Source organism: Myiozetetes cayanensis, unplaced genomic scaffold, assembly GCF_022539395.1.
Source record: "Myiozetetes cayanensis isolate MyiCay16 unplaced genomic scaffold, myiCay2020 scf17, whole genome shotgun sequence".
NCBI classification, from domain to species: domain Eukaryota; kingdom Metazoa; phylum Chordata; class Aves; order Passeriformes; family Tyrannidae; genus Myiozetetes; species Myiozetetes cayanensis.
The window spans coordinates 10,481,128-10,502,338 of NW_026087378.1; the positions used below are offsets into that span (position 1 = coordinate 10,481,128).

General features: G+C 43.4%; 1 protein-coding gene across 2 annotated transcripts; it reads right to left on the reverse strand.

The window, feature by feature from the left end:
* Positions 1–1,571: 1,571 nt before the first annotated feature.
* Positions 1,572–20,421, reverse strand: G3BP1 (G3BP stress granule assembly factor 1). Of its 2 annotated transcripts, none has more exons than XM_050312299.1 (12): positions 20,282–20,421; positions 9,692–9,805; positions 8,380–8,461; positions 7,852–8,025; positions 7,565–7,655; positions 6,972–7,065; positions 6,406–6,610; positions 5,562–5,663; positions 5,069–5,180; positions 4,647–4,772; positions 4,432–4,562; positions 1,572–2,659 (listed from the first exon to the last, which is right to left on the reverse strand). In XM_050312299.1, the coding sequence occupies exons 2-12, from the start codon at positions 9,784–9,786 to the stop codon at positions 2,453–2,455; spliced, it is 1,419 nt and encodes a 472-aa protein (XP_050168256.1). In that variant the 5' UTR covers positions 9,787–9,805; positions 20,282–20,421; the 3' UTR covers positions 1,572–2,452. The 2 variants fall into 2 exon arrangements, with proteins under 2 accessions (XP_050168256.1, XP_050168257.1); XM_050312300.1 differs by having other exon boundaries at positions 4,432–4,541; positions 20,282–20,352.
* Between the last annotated feature and the right edge of the window lie 790 nt (positions 20,422–21,211).

Here is a 21,211-nt window from a genome sequence, read left to right on the forward strand (position 1 = left end):
AGTGAGATACCAGGTAAAGAGACCTGGGCATCTGCCCTCCAGAAAAAAAGGTCTCTTGGGTGAGCAGCCTCTCCCCATGGGCAGTACATCAGCCTGGGGCAGAAATGAACCAGTAAACCAGCAACTCACTGAGAAAACACTGAACTGCCAGTGCCAGGAACTCTTGTTCTCTCCAAGCAAGCCCCTGGAGTGGGTGGCATGGAAGCATTTCCCACCCTGAGAACAGGAGGGTGAGCAATGGCTCCATGGCAGGAGGTAACAGCAAAAGCATATAGTCCGTGTACCTACTGGGCAGCTGTCAACACCAGCCAGGCATCAGTCAGTAAATTAGAGTGATTCAGTTTCTGTGGGGTTTACAGTGGTTTTCTGAAAGGCACATGGGTGCTTTATATTCAGTATCAGTGCATAAACCTTTCAGACATTGTACATCTTTGAAATATATGAAGTGTACAGTTCTTTTTTGAGACAAAGAATGCAAGTACCATTACAGAAAGCAAGCTCTTTCCTGTTTGGAATTTTTTAAAAACCTAACTCTGTTAACTATTTTTAAAATGTACTGACTCATTTTTAGAAAGAGGGAGTAAATTACTGTGATTGAGCTGCAGAATTTCCAGAATGCTGGCTGTGAGAGTACACCACACTCACACTGCCCTCTCCCCCAGTTCACCAAGGTATTTAAATCTTTAGGTACATATGGTAAGTAGGCTAATCTAAGACACAATTGTAAGGAGGGAAGGGACAAACGGTGTAACAACTCTGAAAAAAAAAGATAAAACAGAAACCAACACTCTACCAAACATTTAGTACAACCAGGTTCAGCCACTAAGTTTGGCAAGTAAAGGCAAAAAAAATGACTGTTCAGAACAGGTAATGGTGAGGGCAGCTCTGCTCCAGCTTCACAGCAAGCACAGGTCAAGAGATGACACACTGCACGAGCACAGTCATAGTGATAAACCAAGAAAACATGGACACAGTGAAACCTGACACAGGTAAGTCAACAGCTCTTCTGTACCACCAAGAGATCTGAAGGTCTGGTGTAGACACAAAACTGCTGTTTTCATCCGGATGTTCAACACCACGCACTGCATAAACAGTGCTTTGTGCAGCACAATCTCAAAATCTCTTGGATTGGAATTACTCAGTTCTGCATTTTACTTTCAGTTTCATCTTCTTTCAGAGGCAGTGGAGACCATTCAACATCTTCACACCAGGACAGACAGGCACCTTCTGTACTTCTGACAAAAATGCCATCTTATCCACTTCAGGTCTGGCAGAAGCAAGGAATGAAGTACTGCAAAAATAACTCTACTACATACAACAGCTGGAACTGTAAAGGATGTGACAGAGGTATTTCTTCTTCAGTTGTATTTTTGCAACATTTGTAACAGGACCTGCCCAGCCTCAAGTCCAAGTTATTAAATTCTGCATTCAAAAAAGGCAATTATTTAAATGCAGCTAAGATGATGCACAGAAGGTTTTAAAACCTTTAACTATAACTACCTTTACCTAGTAAACCTGGTGACTGAAGAAAGAGCTTCTTCCCCTTGGAAAAACTCCAAAGTACTCTTGACTTGATAAAGCAAATCTAGACCTTTTTTATTTTTATTTTTTAAAACAATTTGCCAAAACTGGAATGAGAGATAAATAGAAGGCACAACAATTTTGCTTTTTTTTATACAAATACAAACTAAACATGAAAAAAACTCCCTATTTCAATAAAAAATTTCACAAGTTCAGGAAAAGTGTTTGAAGAGTCAAGTTCTAGACATTTAAAAGCTATCCCACAATCCAAAATTTCAAAGTGGTAAAACAGTAGTTCGAATTCCTTTCTGTGATCATGTATCAAAAGAAAAAGAGATTCTACAGATACCCATTATTCCACTCTTACAGCGCCACAAAGAGAAAGGTGAAAGTCAATTTTTCAAGTGGCAATATCTCCACACCAGAGGATGTTCATATGACCCTCAAAGAAACATCAATAGTTTTGTTTTTCTGCCCTTGAAATACTTGCCAAGTACTATGTTTTCCTACAGGCTCTTGAACGCATGCACGTGAAATATCATTCCACTGACTGAAATGCACCCAAATTCAGTAGAAAGGGGAGAGAAAAAAAAAAAAAAAAAGAAAAAAAAGTAGAGACATTCCTTTAGGAAAAACCACTGGTACCAAAAAAATTCAGTCCGTAAGTTTGAGGTTAACAAGAAAATTCAGTTCTTCTCTTTTTAAAATCCACTTTTCCTAAAACGTTGTTCCACAAAGCTGGAATCTGGGACAAGGACTAGAAAAAAAATAAATCACAGAACCATAACACAAACAAAAAGGGGCCAAAATAGTATCAAACGTAGCAGTCTATAACAGGCTAGGGCCACATTCCAAGATACCCAAGGCTGAAATTCACAAATCTGCAGGAAAAAGGGTTTGCGCCTCCGTGTCAACATCCGCGATGATGCCTTCACTGGCGTTGCCCGATCCCTCTTCCAGCTCCAAATCCTGGCTTCTGGGACATTCCTCCACGTGGAGGCCCTCGAATCCCACCTCCCAGCCCCCCACGAGTGCCTCCAGGTCCACGAGGTCTGTTATCTCTGCGGTCACCCTCCCTGGCAGCTCGTGTCTTCTTCTCCTCCACGTTCAGGCGCACCTCTCCCCTGAACATGATGGGCTGCAATGAAAGCAGAGAAGGGACTTTCAGTAATGACTCACCAGTAGCTCTTCAAGGTCAAGCAGATTCCTGCAACCCTGTCTCATATCCTCCTCTTCATGAAAGATTGAAACGTTTTAGGATGGCTTACTAAACAATGGCAATAGTCAAACTATGCATCCAGTCTTGTGGCTTTACTGGAGAAGGTATAAAGATGCAAAGGAGTGACACTTGAAAAGCCATCTCATGCTTAACACTGACCATTCTGACACATTTCAGAAAAGGAACTGCACTATTAACAGCAACCTCCTTTCATTAATATGTGGTAATTCAGTCTACCACCATACAGAGTCCCAGATGATTTTTCCTATGGCATGAACAATGTCAGATCCTTTCTGCCACCTTGCTGCACAGGCCAGTCAAGTCTTTCACTTAGGTCACGCTCATTTTCTTAGAGCTGCAGTGACAAGTGGCTTCTTGATTGAGAAACCTCAGTGAAGCAAAACCAGAAGAGGAGCAGGACTGCAACATCCCACAAATCCCATTTGCAACCCGACAAAAAGCTGAAGTCTGCAAGAATCCACCAACTACAGGACTAAGGACTCGCTTGTTTTAAATTATTCAACAAAAGAACATGAAAAATACGACCCAGCCTTGGTACAGGCACAATGCTTTCTCATCCAATGGAAAGACAAGCCATTCACTGAAAAAGACAAGCTGAACTGACTGAAGGATGGAGCACACTGTGCAGCACAGCTGATGGCTTGAGGAGGGCAAAGACCAGCACACCATGTTACACTGTAAACACCCACATTTCACATCAGGCAGCAGACATCAAGTTTAGTTTTCCTGGCTGTCTACCAAAGCCTTATCCTGAAAAAAAGCCCTAGTTTTAGGACATGTTTGCTGAAAGCACTAAGACTGTTTGCAAGGCGATTCCCACAGCAGATACTACAAAGAGAATTCAGTGCTGTTCCAAGCAGGGTAGGAGGTGTGTTAAACTGCAGTGTACTTGCACAGTCCAGATCTTCACCAAGGACATCCTTTCTTCTCTGCTTCCTCACTGCATAGAAGCATAGCCAGTAAATTTCTGTGCTTAAGGTGAAAGCCAACTTGGGTGCAGATTTTTAAGCCTCGAGATTTGATCTGAGTTTGGGATGTTTCATGCAGGCAGACACCTCTCATTGTGGGATGCCAGCAGCGTTTGTGGCAGTGCTGATGAGTCAGTGTACCTGAAGCTCAGCAGCCCCAGGACTCTTGCAGGGGTAGATCAAGATCAAGATGCTCATAGAGGTGCTTCCTTAAGTGTGTCCAGACTCACTGCCTACCATGCAGTCATGGGTGCACACTGTGCATTAGCAATCACTGCTGACAGGCTGAGCAGGTACCTCCTGCCTTTGTTAGCACAATTCTTTTCAGCCTGCACACCAGTACAGCTTCTTCCTTTCAACCTCTTCGACAAACAAGATTCTACTTGTCCACAGAATCAAGACTCTCTTCTCTACCTTCCTGAAAGCTATTTATCTGCTTCCTGTGTTCAGCAACTTCCCCTTAGAAAAAGGCTCTGTAATGAATAAATTCATGTTCACCTAAGCTGTTACAAGCTACTTCAGTGACAAAAGACTCCATCTGTACAAATGCTGCACAAGCCTTGGTAACAGGATAGAAAGACATCACACCTACTTTAATATGCTCAAGAAAGGCCAACGGGACCAAGTACAATCTTTTCCTGTTAATCTGAAAAACAGTCTGTTGTCAACAGACCAAAAAGCACTGACTAGAAGTTTATTTACCCTGTTGCTAAGGATCTTCTGAACTGGTTCAGGATCATCAAACACCACAAACCCAAAATTGGGGAGCTTTCCACCACTGTTGATGCGGAGTTCAACAACATTGCCATAGCCTGCAAGAGAAAAGCCAAGTTCTTGGGTCATACATTAGAATGCTCTGTTGACCACGCCTGTGGCTGCAACCCCAACCCCTCAGGGCAGCAAAGCAACCAGCTTACTTTGGAAAAAGTCTTTAAGTTCAGATTTATCCACATCATGGGGAAGGTTCCCAACAAAAAGCTGGTGACTGTCTGGGTATCTCACAATCCGTCTGGTTTCCACATCGCCTTGTTCACCCTCGCGAACTTGAACAGAAAAGTGAAACTTATTTAAGAAAAGCAAGCCATGGTCAGAATTAGCACCATATACAAGAATTCGAATTCACACTCCTCATCCATTCATATATATAAAAAGGTAAGCATTCTACACTAGCAAGTTTTTAACTGTTTGCTTTCTATCACCAGAATGAGGCCAACACTTGAGTAGAAATCATCTGCCTAGTGACAAAAATAATGAGGTTTTAAAAGCTTTAATTGTCACACTGCTTCCCCAAAACCCTTTAAACAGCAGAAAACAGCTTATTCTTTGTAGCTTCTCTTACTTGGCCTAGGACCCCTCTGTGGTGGGATGCTTGTTCGCTGCTCCCTCACTCGCTGATCCCTCTGAGGTCTCTGAGGTGGGGTCTGAGACTCGGGCTTTGCCTCAGGGCGGGGCTGGATCAATTCAAAAAGCAGTGAACAGTTGAGTGTCAGACAGACGTATCAATAGGGTTCAGCTGTTAAGAGCTCACTGTCAAGTTGTTGATAAAATACAGGAAAAAATAATAGTTCTTTACACCTGTGATTAAAATGCACGTTAGCTCACACTGGCTTATATGCTAAAAGCAGGCAGGACTCACACGAGAAACAATTACTCCTCATTCCAAAAGGCAGAGAATAACATCTTTATGAAGTCTATCAGGAATCACAGAATTTTAAAGTCTCTGGAGTCTGAGAAATCAGATCCATAAGCAAGTAGATTTTACTGTATTTCTCCCCACCTCAGTTTACTGTCAGCCAGTTCAGCACAAACTTCTCCAGGTGCTGGATTCTTACCTGTGAGACCGGTACTTTCACAACATGAGGTGGTATTCCTGATACTGGAACAGCCCCGCTGGGAGGAAGGTTCTTGCTGGTTACTGATGCCCAGGAAAATGTCTTAAAGAAGAAGATAATACAACAACTACATCTCCTTTTGAAATATAATCCTGATAGTACAGCTAACAGACAAAGGATAACCGTAACAGATTTTAACCTATCCTTGAACTTCAGGATCCAGCCACTAGTTTGCCTGCAATTTCCTTCGAATCATTTAAATTCAAAAGACTTTGTGTAATGACAACAGAGTCACACTTCCACCCTATTTCTAAATTCTACATAGAGTTGAAATAGGACACAGCAGTGACCCAAGATCAAGCAGAACATCGAGGTTAACCAAAGTATTGGTTTCATGAGTCCACTTCTGCCTCCCTTAACACTGAGGAGTGACAAAAATCCCCAGGTAGAAATAAAGTCACATTTCACCCATTTTCCTGACTCAGCATGTTAGTTGCATTCTTTCAGAATTTCAGCAGCAATGTTTACAAACAAAGAATCTGAGCCTCTCCCTGCTGCCACACAGTTCTCATACCTACCAAATACACAAAGCCTGACCTTACCTCCTGGTATTTTAACCAAGTATTACTAATTAGAATTTCAACCTGTTATCATATACAAAACTAATAGGAAGGAGGCAATTGGTCACAAGCAGAGTAATTGCGGGGGGGGATGGAATTAGAGCATTCAAACACTTAATTTCAGATACTTCTCTTGACAGAGAGAGGATGCTCTGAAAAAAGACAGGAGAGCCAAACATACTGATGAAGCCACCACACAAAAATGACTCATCCATTGTCGTTACCCTTGAGTCCTCTTGCACTGCAGGAGCTGGATCAGCAGGAGCTGGAGAAGGACTCTTTTCCACCGTCTCTTCTGGAGCTGACTCCTCTAATACTGGCTCAGACTTTTCTTCCTGCGCCTCTGGTTCAGGTTCCTGTTCAGGTTCTGCCTCTGGCTCAGGCTCTGCCTCTGCAGTTGTTTCTTCCAGGTGTTCCTCAATGTCATTGCTATTACACAGCAGCACAAAAAAGAAGAAAGAGGTGGCATTGTATTTATTCTATTACTGGTGAAAAAGTATCCTACTTGTCCAATAGAGAAGTCAGGCACATGACATCTGAGATGAAGAACAAGGCTAATATAAGTAAGGCCACATTGCACAGGGATGCAAATTTGCATTGTTACAATGAATAGTGAAAAAAACCCGTCTCCATGTTCAGCCTAACAGCATATTGGTTTCAGCTGATCAATAAACAGAAATCTTTTATGACTGTAAGAGGAAAACCATGAATAGCAATAAATTCATTTGACCTGTTGTACAAGCAGCCCGTCTTGCACAACATCTGACTTCACCTATAAATATACTATTACCTGACAGCCTGCTCATAGTAAGCACCAGTATCATCAGGAACAGCCTCAGGTGTCTGCTGTCTTTCCTCAGGTTCCTCCCCTTCCTCCTCTGATTCTAAATAAGGTCAAAAAGGCAAAAAATACATCACACATATCTTCAGTATGAGGTTCAAAGACAAGGCACCTACCACAACATGCAGGTGAAGTGTCTGCCAAAGAACACTATCAAGATGTGACACGGAACAGACATTTCCTTGTATTTCCACTATCACTTTGGTTACTCAGTTTTGACCAAGTTTAAACAACATGTTCCAAATACTTCAGAGAACCAGATTTATAGCCTACAAATCTGACTGCAACTGCCAAAACAAGTCTTACAATCCTTTTAATAGAAACAGAACATGCCAGAAAAATAATCATCTGCATGTCACAACTCCCTGCTGGAGTGTAAAGAAACTACAGGGAAGAAAAAAAAAACAACCTACAAGCACATAAAAGTTAACACTGATCTGCCTTCTCCAGCAAGAAGATTCCTTTGGTCAGGATACAGAATGCTGATACAGATCCAGAAACAAACTAACCAACAGAACCATCCAAAAATTTCTGCTACTTACCCTCTGGAGGCTCGGTGTCAGAGTCCCCAAAAACCTCATCCTGGTAGCGGAAGATATCATTGTGGACATAGAACTTGTTTGCAACAGAACCCTGGAAGCAAAATTGAAGGGAGAAACTGATTCAATTACATCCATTCAGTAATGTAAGAACTGAAATAATGTGAAAACAAGAAACACATCATCCTCCCCAGCCTAACACTGCAGATTCCAACACAACAGACGGAGCTCCTGGATCCTGACAGGGTTCCAGAAGGACAGTAACACCCCAGGCCCTCACGACAGCATACCTCGGGTGCGAGCACGAAGGTTTGCATGAACCTGCGCACGGGCTGCATGTTGTTGGAGAGCTCCCCCATCACCTGCACCACAACACCATCGTTGAGGGTGGCGTGGGCGTCCACGTGACGAATCTTTGTGTGGCAGTCCTTGAAGTTTAATGACAGCACCTTCTTGTGGATGTCCTATGAAAGGATGGTACACATGGGTTACACTGCAGAAGCCATTTCTGCTTGCTAACAGTTTTCAAAGAGAGCAAAACCGTAAAACGCTACTTTAGAATATATTCCCTAAGCCTGGAGAGAAAGCTTGGCAACATCCTTTTTAAGTTTGCTTTGCAAGCAATTTTACATTATGAGTTTTCCAATAAAGGAAGCACATCTTGCCTAACTATTGCTGTTTACAGTTAAGACAGTTTATTTTTTTCCAGAAAGCACTTGGACAGAGGGGGGATGAATCACAGCTGGATATATTTCTCTTGCAACCACAAAGGTGACAAAACAGAAAGAAAGAGCAGCCTTTTTCTTTTAAGTACTTACAGATTGCCCATAGACTGCATCAGCTGGTTTTCCATTGGAATCCAAGCCACCATGGACATAGGAAGAGTTCTTTCCATAAAACCTGTTGTAAAGAAATTTTTAAATGCTAAGCTTTGCTATCTATGTAAGAACCTTAAGCCTCTACATTACACTACACTATGAATAATACACTCTCAAGCAAGTTTTCTGTCTGAATCACTGGAACAGAGCCATACAACCCCATAATCCAGCTAGTAATTTGGGGGTGAGGGGAAAATGCAAAGTTCTCCCGTGTAAGCTGAGAGACCCATGTACTAACAGCCAAAACCAAAGTCTCACAGGAGCTAACGATCCAATCCCATCATCCCCTTTCTGTACAAGGTCCACAAAGTAACATAATACCCTCAACACTGGACTGCTGAAAGGTTTCCCCTCAAGTTCTATTTCAGGCTAGAGCAAGGAGCAGCGGTACTGTTTTGCTCATGTACAGTAAAGTACTGCAGGTCAATCTTCCTTTCTGTAACTGAGGGATTATGAGCTAAAATGCCATAAGCACCACAGGGCTGCACTCTGCCAGCAGATAAAAGACTAGAACTGAGTTCCATGGCACACTGTGAACTGTCCTCTGACCCAAATGGAGAAGGTCAGCTGTCCACCTAAGCAGAGGAACACTCTGAATAAGTGTTACTGAAATTGGAAGGAAGAAGGTTTTAGAAATTGTTTGTCTGGCTACTCAAAGCACAGCAAAACAAAGCACATCTTCATAAACGAGGTTAGTTCCAGAATGCAGGATACCTGTCAACTCAAAGGGGATTGATTTGTTTGGATAACAGATTGTAGTTTGCTGTACATTCATCATTTCCTTGACTTTCTGTTAAGAAAGAGCTGCTGGTATGACTCCTGAGAGATACCACTACACAAGCATCCAACATTTTTCCACGTTTCCTCCTAGTCTGGGGGCATTGTATCACAACAAAACTAGAGAAATGTTTAACTAAAATGTTTATCCAACTTCAATTTATATTGATTACAACCAGAAGAAGGAAGCAACACGTTTTTGATTTTACATTTTTTTCTTTTCTGCTTAGAATACATGTCTAGCAGCATTTCAATAACAGCCAGGACTCAAGATACTTAAAGAATTCCTGTAATCTTTATTATTCGCATTTTAATCCAGATTATCAAAACCGAAAGCAAACTACACCCAGAGCCTGGCCCAAATAAACCAGATTTTAAGTGTCCAAGTTCAGCAAGCCAATAAGATCATTAAATTTTAACACACAAACTGAGAAATCCACAGAGCAAAAGTGATCAAAGTGAAGCAGAGCTTTACCTGTGCAAGTAGTCAGGTGCTTGGTTCAGCAGGGTATAGTACTGCCTCACAAATTCCCGCCCGACCAGCAGGGGACTTGGCTTCTCCATCACCATTTCTTTGGTCAACTGAAAACTGTGGAGAAAACAAAAGCACCATAAACTGTGAGCCTTTCAAACCGCTGTTCACATCCTGATCGCGTAAGCCACATAATCACAGCAGAAAGGACGCACCAGGAGAGTTCTACCCTGGTAAGCAGTTTAACCAATGTGCTTTCGGAATCATCAGTGTTTTGGTGCTGGGGAGAGGATTCCTGGGTACCAAACCAGTGGTGAGAGAGGCTGCCTGGGTGAGGGACATCACCTCATAACATGCCAGTAATCATCCCACATATCCTCAGCAAAAAGCAGGTGGCAAGCAAGCATGGTTCTTCAAGAGGATTTGCTAAGTGGCTAAGACATTTACAGTCATCCCAATTCTACTTACCTCACTTGACTTCACAATCAGAATTAAAAGTCAGATGTTCTAAGGCAAAGCCTGTGCTACTGTATTAGGAGCATTTTTAAAAGGTCATGGTAAGTCCAATCTATTTTTATCAGCAGCGCAGCACTGCTTGCTGTGCGTGTCAGGCACTGCAGAGGAATATCGGATTATATTAAAATTACTATGCAACAAATAAATACACGCTGCTCTTCCACTGCTTCCATCAAACGGAGCAAGTTGCTTCTCACTTAAATTCAGAGCACCAGTCAAGTCAACAGCACCACCCATACCTAGGGACAAATCCATCTAGGTACTTTCTACCTAATTTCCATGGATCTGCACGTTACAAAAATAAAGTCTTTGCAGGTAGGTTACACAATATGTGTAATCTTCAGGACAGGTCAGCCCAAACCAAAGCACATTCCCACATGTCCTTATTATCAGATACTCATACAAAATAGGTTCAAACTCATAGGGATAAATAGCAATACAGGTATTTATACCAATACACCAATACCAGGGCATATTCTTGGTACCTAATACAGAAACAAAAGTAGGTTTTCTGCCTCACACCAAGCTGTAATAATCAGTAGCAGAATGGGGGTTTAGACAGTTTTGTTGCTGAAAGAACTTTCTCCCCACTCCTGACCCCCAATCTCTTCCACTACAGGCTCCTTTCCAAACACATGGTATGCAAATTCCACAGGTAAATACTACAGGTGTGTTGTGCAACTCAAACCCAACACCCTACTCAGCAGAGCCCTCTAAAAAGCAATTCAGGATCTTGGATGTTTGATATTTTCATTATATTTAATGAATTTCAGAGAAGTCATCCTTTGGCTGCCAAGAACTGACAACAGACCAGAGCTCCAACAGACAGAGGTGACCTGCCTGGTGGGTGTTACTGTAGCGACAATTTCAAACACACAACATACAGGGTGCTGCAAAGAAGTCACACTGTCAGAACATACAGACAGTATATCCAAGGACGTGATTACACCCCAGCTCCCAGCAATGGTAAGCACACACTGGGAGGTATGCAGTAAGGGTTCAAACCAGAAGATGTAACAGGAAAGCTACTAATATGACAAGAAAGAGAGCTATAATTTCACATACACTGATGTGTTTTGCTCTGTTTTTAATACAACCACACACAGGTACTTTTTTCTCTTTGTAAGTTTAAAAATAATAAAAAAAAAGAAGTCTTCCCATCCTATTTTTAAAATGCACTTTGTTAGGTTTAAACACAGTGAAAAAGATCTGATGGGCTCCAGAGGATGCATACCTGTCCAGTTGGACACGTGTGTCTCACCACCATACAAGAACATATTATTTACATGATAATGTCCAGAAAGAGTAAGACTAAATATGACCTAGAACTGAAAAAGGCTTTTCTAAACACTCAGAAGTTTTCAGCTTTTTGAAGATATTTTCAAGAGCTAACCACGAAAAAGAAAGCGATAGGCCATGGCTGGGTCTGGCCCGCAGGAAATGCTCAGATTCTGCAAACCACTTTCATTTCAGGAAGGCTCCACTATCTGTGGTTATAAAGCAGATTTTGAACTCCAAGTGTAATGTATTACAGATGTCCAACACCCAGCACAGTCTGAAGTGGCAAACACCTCCAAGATATGAACTCAACTGCCTTTCAGTGCATGTTAAATTAGATCTCCATAAAATATTACCAGACAGTAAGAAATAAACAGTAAAGGTAAAGGCTAAGTGGTGGATACCACTGCTCATTTCCTCATCCCACTTTGTTTCCTCTCAAGCACTTGTGAAGCTCTATCAGTACTAGGAGCAGGCCAGTCCTAAAGCAGTGGGAGTGGAAACAACAGACAGAGAAGGCTTGTACATTTTAGAACCAGTCAACTTAACTGGCACTAAAATGCTCAACAGTTAAAAAACCTGCTGTGAGTTTACGGATGGAAAGTCAGTCCTACCATATACCCTCAAGATCACCATTTGGAAAATGACTGGAGGTGTACTTAATTTCTTTGTGAAGACTCATTTCCTGGAATGCAAGCTTATTTCTATAGATGTCAACAGGCAGGTTTTCTACTCAGTTCTGATAAGAAATCAGGCTCTTCTGAGAATTATTTTCAATTGCTTCTAGAATATGAACATATAAAGCTTGACATCCTCACATAATGGCAAACTGTAGCACTCAAATCTCAACAGTTCATTCCTCAACAGCTCTTCCAGATTCCTGTTCTTCAGTCAGAGTCCTCACCTGTATTAACCCACAGGCACATCCTCCTCCACACTGCTCTGGAGAAACACTGAAAGTAAAGTGGCTTGTGTTGATGATTTCTGTCATACATGCTTAACAAGATACATAAAAGAATTTCCCTACTGCTAAGGCTGAAAAATCCATCAGAACTAACTCCTAAGATGCAAACAGGAATAGCAGAGTGCCCAGTTGTCATCAAGCAGATCTGAAAAGAAATGGTAAAAACCTTTACATGACCTAATCAGAGGACAACAATCTCGTTTTACTGCTGCTGCACCTGCTGCTACGCTGCCAGTTGCCATCTGTTCTCATTCTTCAGCCAGCACAACCTGAATGGCAGAAGCCAAGCATCTCCTGAGAGAATATTTGCTCCCTACCATTCAAGAGCAATTTACTACTCCACTATTCCCCAATCCAAGAAAAATTGCAAATACTTTATACTACATTTCTGTTGCACAGCACATAATAGCACCAAATGTTTGAACTGTCACTACCTTACTCCTGATAGAAGCTTATCCACACATTTTCCTGTCAATTGACATAATGATAAAAGGGTGAAAATTGACAGGAAAAGCTGAAAATCAGATTACTTAAGATTCATTCATAATCATGCATTCATATGACTCCATATAACAACAAATCGGATAAGGTGAATTGTAAAAAATACTCTAGGACAATTCTGCAGCATAACCAAACCTCTTCCTTAAACCAAGGACTTAGAGGAAGACAAATACCTCCTTTACAGTGGTTATCACCTGGCTGGTGGAAAATTCCACCATCTGTTACAATGCTCCCACTTGGCAGAAAATCAATGTCAGGCACTGAATTTCTAAAATACCGTTATGTAAATTAGAGCCATTTATGTAAATTCCGCATTAGCAAATTCAGATTTAGGTCTACAAAACCTATTAGTATATTAGTATTCCAAAAAATGGACTCAACAGCTAACAGCTAGCATTGGTCACTATTTTCTTATCAAACTGTAACACAGTGAAAACGAACTAATCACTGCTGTCCCAAATCCCTTTTTTTTTTTTTTTAATTTTTAAATCAGACAAGGAGTTTAGTCTGAATCTGCTTCTACTAGACTTTCTACACAACAGGAGTCTGTCCCATGCACATCGTAGGATGTTCAGGCTCTCAGGACAACTTGTCCCAAGATTCAGGCAAAACCCCCTTGGCCTGACACAACAAGCCAAAGGACCACAAGCCATTGAAATAAAACATGCAAATTAGAAAATCCCAAATTTCACTTCCCAAAGCATGTAGCAATTTTAAACGTCTTCTGTCAAGAAAGCCATCAGAACTAACGAAACAACAAGTTAAAAACTGAATCATAATCTCAGCAGGCTCTGGTGTGTTTTTAACATTATCCTTCTGCCTTTGTTCTCTGCCATCTTCAATTCTGTAGTTTTGACTTGCATTTCAATACAAGAAACAGTCTCAAAAAAGCCAAAGTTACTACAATGCATCATAGTTCTGTCTGACGGGAGTATTACACAGCAGTTCACTCTGTCCTTTGGCTGCTCAGTGATATAAGGTGACATTTGATACTCCGTTCCTTCCTATCTCTATAAATTGGAGGAATTTACAAGTTACCAAAACAATCATGTTGCCCCTCACTCTTTTAATTAGAGGTTTAACCCACTAAGGTATTTTCATAGAGCTGTTGCACTATGTCCAAAAACTTCATCAATTTCTATCATTCTATCAAAATATAATTCAGATTGTTCATTTCTACAACTTTACCTCTGACTATTCAAAAGCAATTCTGACAGTATGATTGATGTATTACACAGATGAAGATATTTCTTTCCCTCTAAACCAAAATGTCATACTTTTCACATAATTCTATACCCTCATTCTGGTATCAGTGAGTTCCTTAACTTAAAAATGTTTTCTGAAAATGAAGGAACACCCAGAGAAGCTCACACAGAAAAGAGACATCTGTATCCAAACACAACACACTACAAGTCAGGCAAAGAGCAATTTTGCTTGAAATTAAAGGTCTGGTCAATAGTTAATAGGATTGCCTAATTAAGTGTCATTTGGGATTTCTCCAAGTTGCTTAGCAACAGGTGAGCAAGTTCAAAGCCACAAACCATTTATCTAGACAGAATAACCAGCACTAGAAGCAGTTACTACTGCTGTTTCGGACCAAAAAAAATTGCCAGTACAAATAAAGTCATGAAGTAAATGCCTAATGTGTCTGTAAGAAGAATGATGTAGATTGAAAGTTCAACAACAAAAGCAAAACAATTTCAGCTAATTCCAACTCTCCATACATTTTACATGGTAGCATCTGCTCTTGCTGCTGACTAAGAAACAAAAGAGAGGCTGGTACCTGTGTGAACCACGATGTAAAACATTACAGTGTGAACAATGAAACACAAACAAGCTAAACTTGCACCCTTAGGCAAATTCCAGGGCCCATCTGAACTGGGGATTTATATCATCACACCACCTTGCTCTCAAATAGGAAAACTAATGTTAACCTACCCAAGGAAATGTGTATTTAAAAGCACTATAAGATTCCAGATAAACCAAGATACTCTTATTTTAATACAGCCTAAATTATCCAAGGGGAACAAGAGAAACCCAAAACAATCCAGTTGTTGACCCAAACCTAGATTATGGAGAGCTGAAAATGCACCTCAAATAAATGGGCAGCTGAAGTCCCAAAACACTAATCTGCTTTAAAAAACCAGGTCTCATTCCTTGCCTCCCTCTGGATGCAGAGGTAGACAATGTCACAGGAACAGTGTCACAGCAACACAGCCTGTATTTTGGACAGAAGCCATCACAGCTGCCTACCTGTAACCAGTTCATCTTTTTTCCATTTTGACTGATGCAGAGGGAAAGTACTGTCTGCCTGGAAAAAATTATCTTAAAGGCAGCACTATTTCACAGGAGGCAAAATGCTTGAAAGCCACAGTCTGAAAGCTCAGTGAAGGTGTAACTTATCCTGAGGATCAAACTGGAGCAAGTTGTGAGGTTACCAGCATCCAACTCTAACCAGTATCTCCTGGAAACATTAAGATAACATAAACATATTCACTAGGAACTTCCAGAAGCAGGCACTTCAGAGCAGTGTGAAGTGCCAGACATATCATTCAGACAGGGAAGCCTTTAATAATCTTCAAAACCAACACCTAATAGAACATGGAACTGGATCATCAAACTTAGCACAGCCCTTTCACCATTCTCGAGTGACTCATGACCACTGTATGACCCACACAACCTACACAGGCAGGCAGTGCCTACGTTCATAAGATACTTGAGCTGTTATAGGGAGCTGGATCCTGAAAAAATAACACACAGCAACCAGAATCATCAGGCAAACAGCCTTCTCTGTGCTTAATTATCCAGATGCAGCAGAAAGGCAGAGCCCCTTCTGAAGCTCCTTGAGACACACCACTGAGGGACACTCTAGAAAAGCTACACATTACACCAACATATGGACAAGAAGAACTAAATTAGAAGCTTAACTATTTTCTAATGAAACTATCCGAGCAATCAAACCAAATTTAAGCACAAGAAAAGCATTTCCATCAGAAGATTAAAAAATAATTCAGAACTCCATTCAGCACTGTCCATGCTAGTACTGAAAAACCCCTCTGCTTGCCAGTGGCAGATGGGAAGCCTTACTCAGCAGCAATGCACAGCCCTTCAAACACAGTGAGAATACAAATAAACAAACCAGCAACTGCTGAAGAGCTGTCGATGTAGAAGTCTGCCTGTGTTTTTGCTGACAAACCTAAGTGTGATCCACAAGTTGATGGATACGATGGAATCCGCCCTTTTTTAGACAAAATTCAGTGCTCCTTGGATATTTCAGCTCTACCAAGCAAGAGAGACACAAACTGAAGATTTCTAATGCTAACACTCAAAATCTAAAAGAACAGAGACCATTTTGGAGAAATGCATCTTCTAGAGTATTAAGTTCAAAAGCAGAGGAAAATACTAAGACTACCTAAAGTGTAATTTAGGGTAGTTGAGATCAGCATCTACAGCTGTACAGTAAGGAATGGACGTTCATCTGGGTAAGGAAAATGACACCAGACACTATTCCTGTAGTTAAGAGCATAAAGGTCCAAAGACAAACAGCAAAATAGGCCCTGTTTACAAGGGGAGGAAAAAAAAAGAATCCAACCTAAAAGAACCTTGAAAACTTCCTATTAAAAGTGATATAATAAGAATTTCTCACCAAACTGGTGGTGTTTCTTTTTATTCTTCCCTCAAAACACTTTGCCTTCCCTGAGTGCTGAGCCTAACCTGATGTGGATTTATTTTTTCTTTCTTCCTATTTAAAGCTATTTCACTTGGCTTCCAAATTCCTACTTGTTATCAAATCAGATTCTCCTAAATATGCTCTCTCAATCCTGGGTAAAGGACTTGCCTTTCTAACTGGACCTATTCCAACCTCATTTACCCTACAATTAGAAATAATGTTTTTCTGCAAAATTACATTTGCAACATGCAAATCTCATCCTAAAGGGTGGGATGGGAGGATAGTGCTAGTCTGAATGGTTTGTTTACTCTTTTTAAATGAAAAATAACATCCAGCTTTCTGCCTATACTGCTCTCCAGCCTGCTTCATGATAAAGCAGCTACTTAGACCCTGTGATTTTGCCATTAGAACAGGTTTTGTTTTGACATCCAAGAGCTGCTCCAACATCTCGATGAAGTTGGCAGCAGGTCCAGTCGTCTTCTCTTAGGTCTGCAAATTTTCCATTTGGCTCCACTGCAGCTTCTTAAAGCAAAAAAGCAAAAGTTACTCATCAGCAGTCAGAAGAGGCAGATCAGAACACCGAGCTACACAGACATTACAGTGAACTTCAAGCTCACTCCCACTTGGATTAAAACCACCAGGATTAAGATTTAACAAAATATTTTCTGCATGCCAAGCAACAGATAACTGTAAAGAGAGTCAACTCTTTCACCTCTACCCACTTAAGTCACAGAGGAGCTTAAACTTCATAGATCACCTGTATCCTAGCACTCAGGACTGATCCATCATGGCAGTGTTACATCAAAACCAAAACAAAGTCAGTCCTATAGCAGTCCTGAAACAAGAAAAACGGTACAGGGCAGAGCACAGGAAAATGGAAGATGGCCACCAGCATTTCAGAAGGCAGCACTGCACGTTTGCCTCAGCACGGAGTCAGGTTCATCACAGATTATTCGTACATGACTGACAGCTCCCAAGCTCCTGCTCTGAAAGCAGAACTCCACCAGCCATGCCTTCCTGGAAGAGGCCCAGACTTCATAGAGCAAAACTAGGACCTCAGGCCAGTGTAACATTCACTGCCTGCAAAGTTTTAAGGACGCTTTTACAGTACCTAAAGATCAGAATTGTTAAGGTTTTTCTAGCTTAAAGAGTATCAAATCTACCAGCAGTTACACCAAGAAGTTACTAATTACTTCAACTCTGAAGATTTTATATGAGCACCTGTAAGAAAGCATCCAGTCTCCTAGACCAAACTATCACTTTTACTTTTGGTTTGTTCCAAGCAGAGCAGACCACAGTCAGCACAACAACGAGCACCACCCTGCTAAAGTCCTGCTCTACTCTGATTTCCTCTTTGATTCCTTATTCATCACCTTCCTCAGTCAGACAAAAAGGAAGGCTCAGGTGCTAATATTAAAAATTAGAATAATCAACCCAAATGTTTTCTAACTCAAACAGGCCACTTATGCTCATCTTATGAGTGCTCTCTCATCAGCTACCGTTGTTATGAACAGAAATACCGAGGACTTAAAAACACCATCTTCACTTTATTTTACTTTCATTAAAAGCCTTGCTCTGTATATCTACCTTACAATTGCAAGGTGAAAAATAAAGCACTAATGTTCTGAACTAAAGAGTTTGCCGTTTCATGGGGTGCATAAAGATTCTGTTTATAACTAAGATGTTCAAACTTCATCAGTTGTGTTGAACTCCATCAGTGCTGCTGGCACAGCAGCAGAGCAGGGGTCTTGCAATCACAGTATAAACAAGTATTCTTGTACATTTTGTTGCTTCTTAGAGCGCAAATGCAAAGGATCCCTACAGAAGATTCTGATGTGTGCACTTGACCCACATAGACAAAGTCTTGTCCACCAGGTCTACAACTCTGATTTTAATTATGCTTCCCAGTCTTCAGCTTAAGGAGTTCACACTTTAAAGAACACAACCTACCAAAAAAGGCAGTTGCCAAATTACCACCAGTCAAGAACTGGAGGCCACTATCTACCACCTAATGCATACAAGATTCTTTTTAAGATTTTTAAAAAACTGCACATGTATAAAAATAAGATAAACATTTGCAAAGGTTCTAAAGTTGATTTAATTATTTTTCTAACAAAATTTGTCCGATTACACTTTTTAGCAGGTTTTAACACTGCCTTTCAGGCAAACTAGTCCCTGGAACACGTGATGCTATCAAAAAGGCGGTGAGATCTCCATCATAAAGACAAGGATTTAAGATCCTAAGCATGTGAATATGTACAGCCAGGCTTCAATTTAGCTATATATGCCATCCACTAATTTTTTTTTTTTTTTATAAAAAGACTCGCAGCTTTACAACATTGCATATGTTCACTGAAACACCCCAAGAAAGGTGAGTTCAGTTCACAGGCTGAGAACATGCTACCAGCCAGCATCACTGAAGTATCACAGAGCTCTAGCAAAGTCATTTGGTTTATTCTTTACAGAGAGTGAACAAGAAAAGTGAAAATGTGGTCAAAGGGAAGACTTCAGAAAAGGTCTGAGATGCAGTTTTTGTCTGTCAACTTCTGCACTTCCCTGTATGACATCAATCTAAAAAGTCTTCTAGGCCAAAACCAATCCAACACACAGGCACTCCCCACGTTTGATTTATGGCACCTGGAAGCATCAGCTTCCAAAGCCTGGTAGTAGTGTCCACATTTCCTAAAGCTGTCACTCCTGGCTGTGAGAGCACGGGCTCGCCAAAAATAGCACACACTGGAAACATGGCGGCTCGCTGCAAATGCTGCTTTCACCCGATTGTGGGGAAAAAAATTCCTTTCTTTGTAAAGAATACTTGTTATGGGCGTGCAAGCCGTAACATAAAAAGTCACCAGGTAAGCACGTGGAGAAGGAGGAATACAACGGATCATCCAAATCAACACTAAGAGGTACTGGAAGGTATACTGAAGCCTTTTCTCTCTTTTTTTTTTTTTTTCCAGCAAATGTATCTGGGGCCTTACAAGAGGCTGGAAGAGTCTTCACACAAGAACTACTTCGTATTTAAATCTTGGCTTAATCTCGGATTCAGCCAAGGTCATGCGGTAACTCAGGATAAAACACACGCTCTGCTGGGTCGACTTGTGACTCCCCTTCACCTACGGAGTTCCAGCAAGGAGAGCCCTGGAGCTGACACGGAGGGCCCGGGCCGTGCCAGCGCCCAGCGCTGCCCGTCGATCCCACATGGAACGGGATACCCTCGGCCCTCCCCGACCCCACCTCCGCGAAGGAAAACCCCCCAAAAAACCCCCCAAAGGCGGAGGGCGAGGCGCCCCCGAGCCCGCTCAGCCGAGAACAAAGCTGGCCCCGCACACAATGCGGGCCCGTGAGCGCCGAGCCCCCCTCCGCCCCCCCAGCCCCGCACCATCGCACCGCTCCCGCCGGGAGCCCCGCGGCGCCGCCAGGGCTCCGGGATGGGGAGGGCGGCCCAGGATGGGGAGGGCGCAGGGCACAAAGCGCGGCGGGGACGGGGCGGGAGGGCGGTGTGTGCTGTGTGCGTGGGGGGGGTGGTGTTGGCGCGCCAGCAGCGCCGGCCCGCGGCCTACGGGAGCCGGGGGCGCCTCGGCCCGCGGCGTGCTGCTCGTGGCCCCCGCGGGAAGGTGCGGCCGCGCCGGTGACCCCCACACCGCCCTCCCGGCCCCCTCACCTGCGGGCGGAGCGGGACGGGAGCGGGAGGCGCCGCTTCACCACAGGCCGGCCCGGCGGACGAGGAGCGCCTCACGCAGCAGCGTGCTCTGCCGCCGGCCGCATATATCCGGCGCGCAGCCTACCCCGGCGGGAGCGCCGCGGCCAATGGCGGCGCGGCGGCCTCCATCGCTCGGATGCCGGTTGGCCCGCGGCGGAAAAGAGGCGGGCGAAGCGCTGAGGGGCAGCGCGGCCAGCCAACCACGCGGCGGGGCTGGGCAGGGCGGTGGGAGTGACTGACAGCCGGCCGAGCTAATGGGCGGCGGCGGAGAGGTGATTGATTTCCACCGCAGCCAATAGGACGACGCTCCGGGCGCCCCCAGGCGCCGCAGTGTGGTTGAGCCGCAGTGCAGCGCCCTTGAGAAGCCGCTGGTAAACCCCGTTATGGGCGGGGGCGGGCCCCGCGGGGCGCGGCGGCCAATGGGAGGGCGCGGCGGGAGATGATTGACAGACTCCCGCCAGTCGCCTTAAAGGGGCAGCGGCCGCCACGCGGGGCTCGGCATCGCCCCCTGCTGGAGGGAGGGGGGCGGCGCCCAACATGGCGGCGGGAGGGGGTGCCATGTGCTGAGGGCCGGGGTCACCCCGCGCTGGGAGGGCTGCGGGCCCCCAACAGGGAGCAGCCAGCGGCTCTCGCCTGGGGCTGCGTCTCTCGGGCTGTCACAGGCTCGTCGGTGCTCACCTGGCCCCACACACACCTGAGGGAAGCCCCCAGTGGGGGTGGGTGGAGGAAGCTTTTCACACCAAGGCACCTCTGCCAGACGCGGCCCCGGGCGCTCAGCGGGGGCATTCCTTAACACACCTTGCGAGGGCCAAGCCCTGCAAAGGAGGAGAAAGGCCTGCAAGTTCTCAGATCCTTCCTCACCGGCAGGTGCTGGTGCAGGGAGAGCCAGGA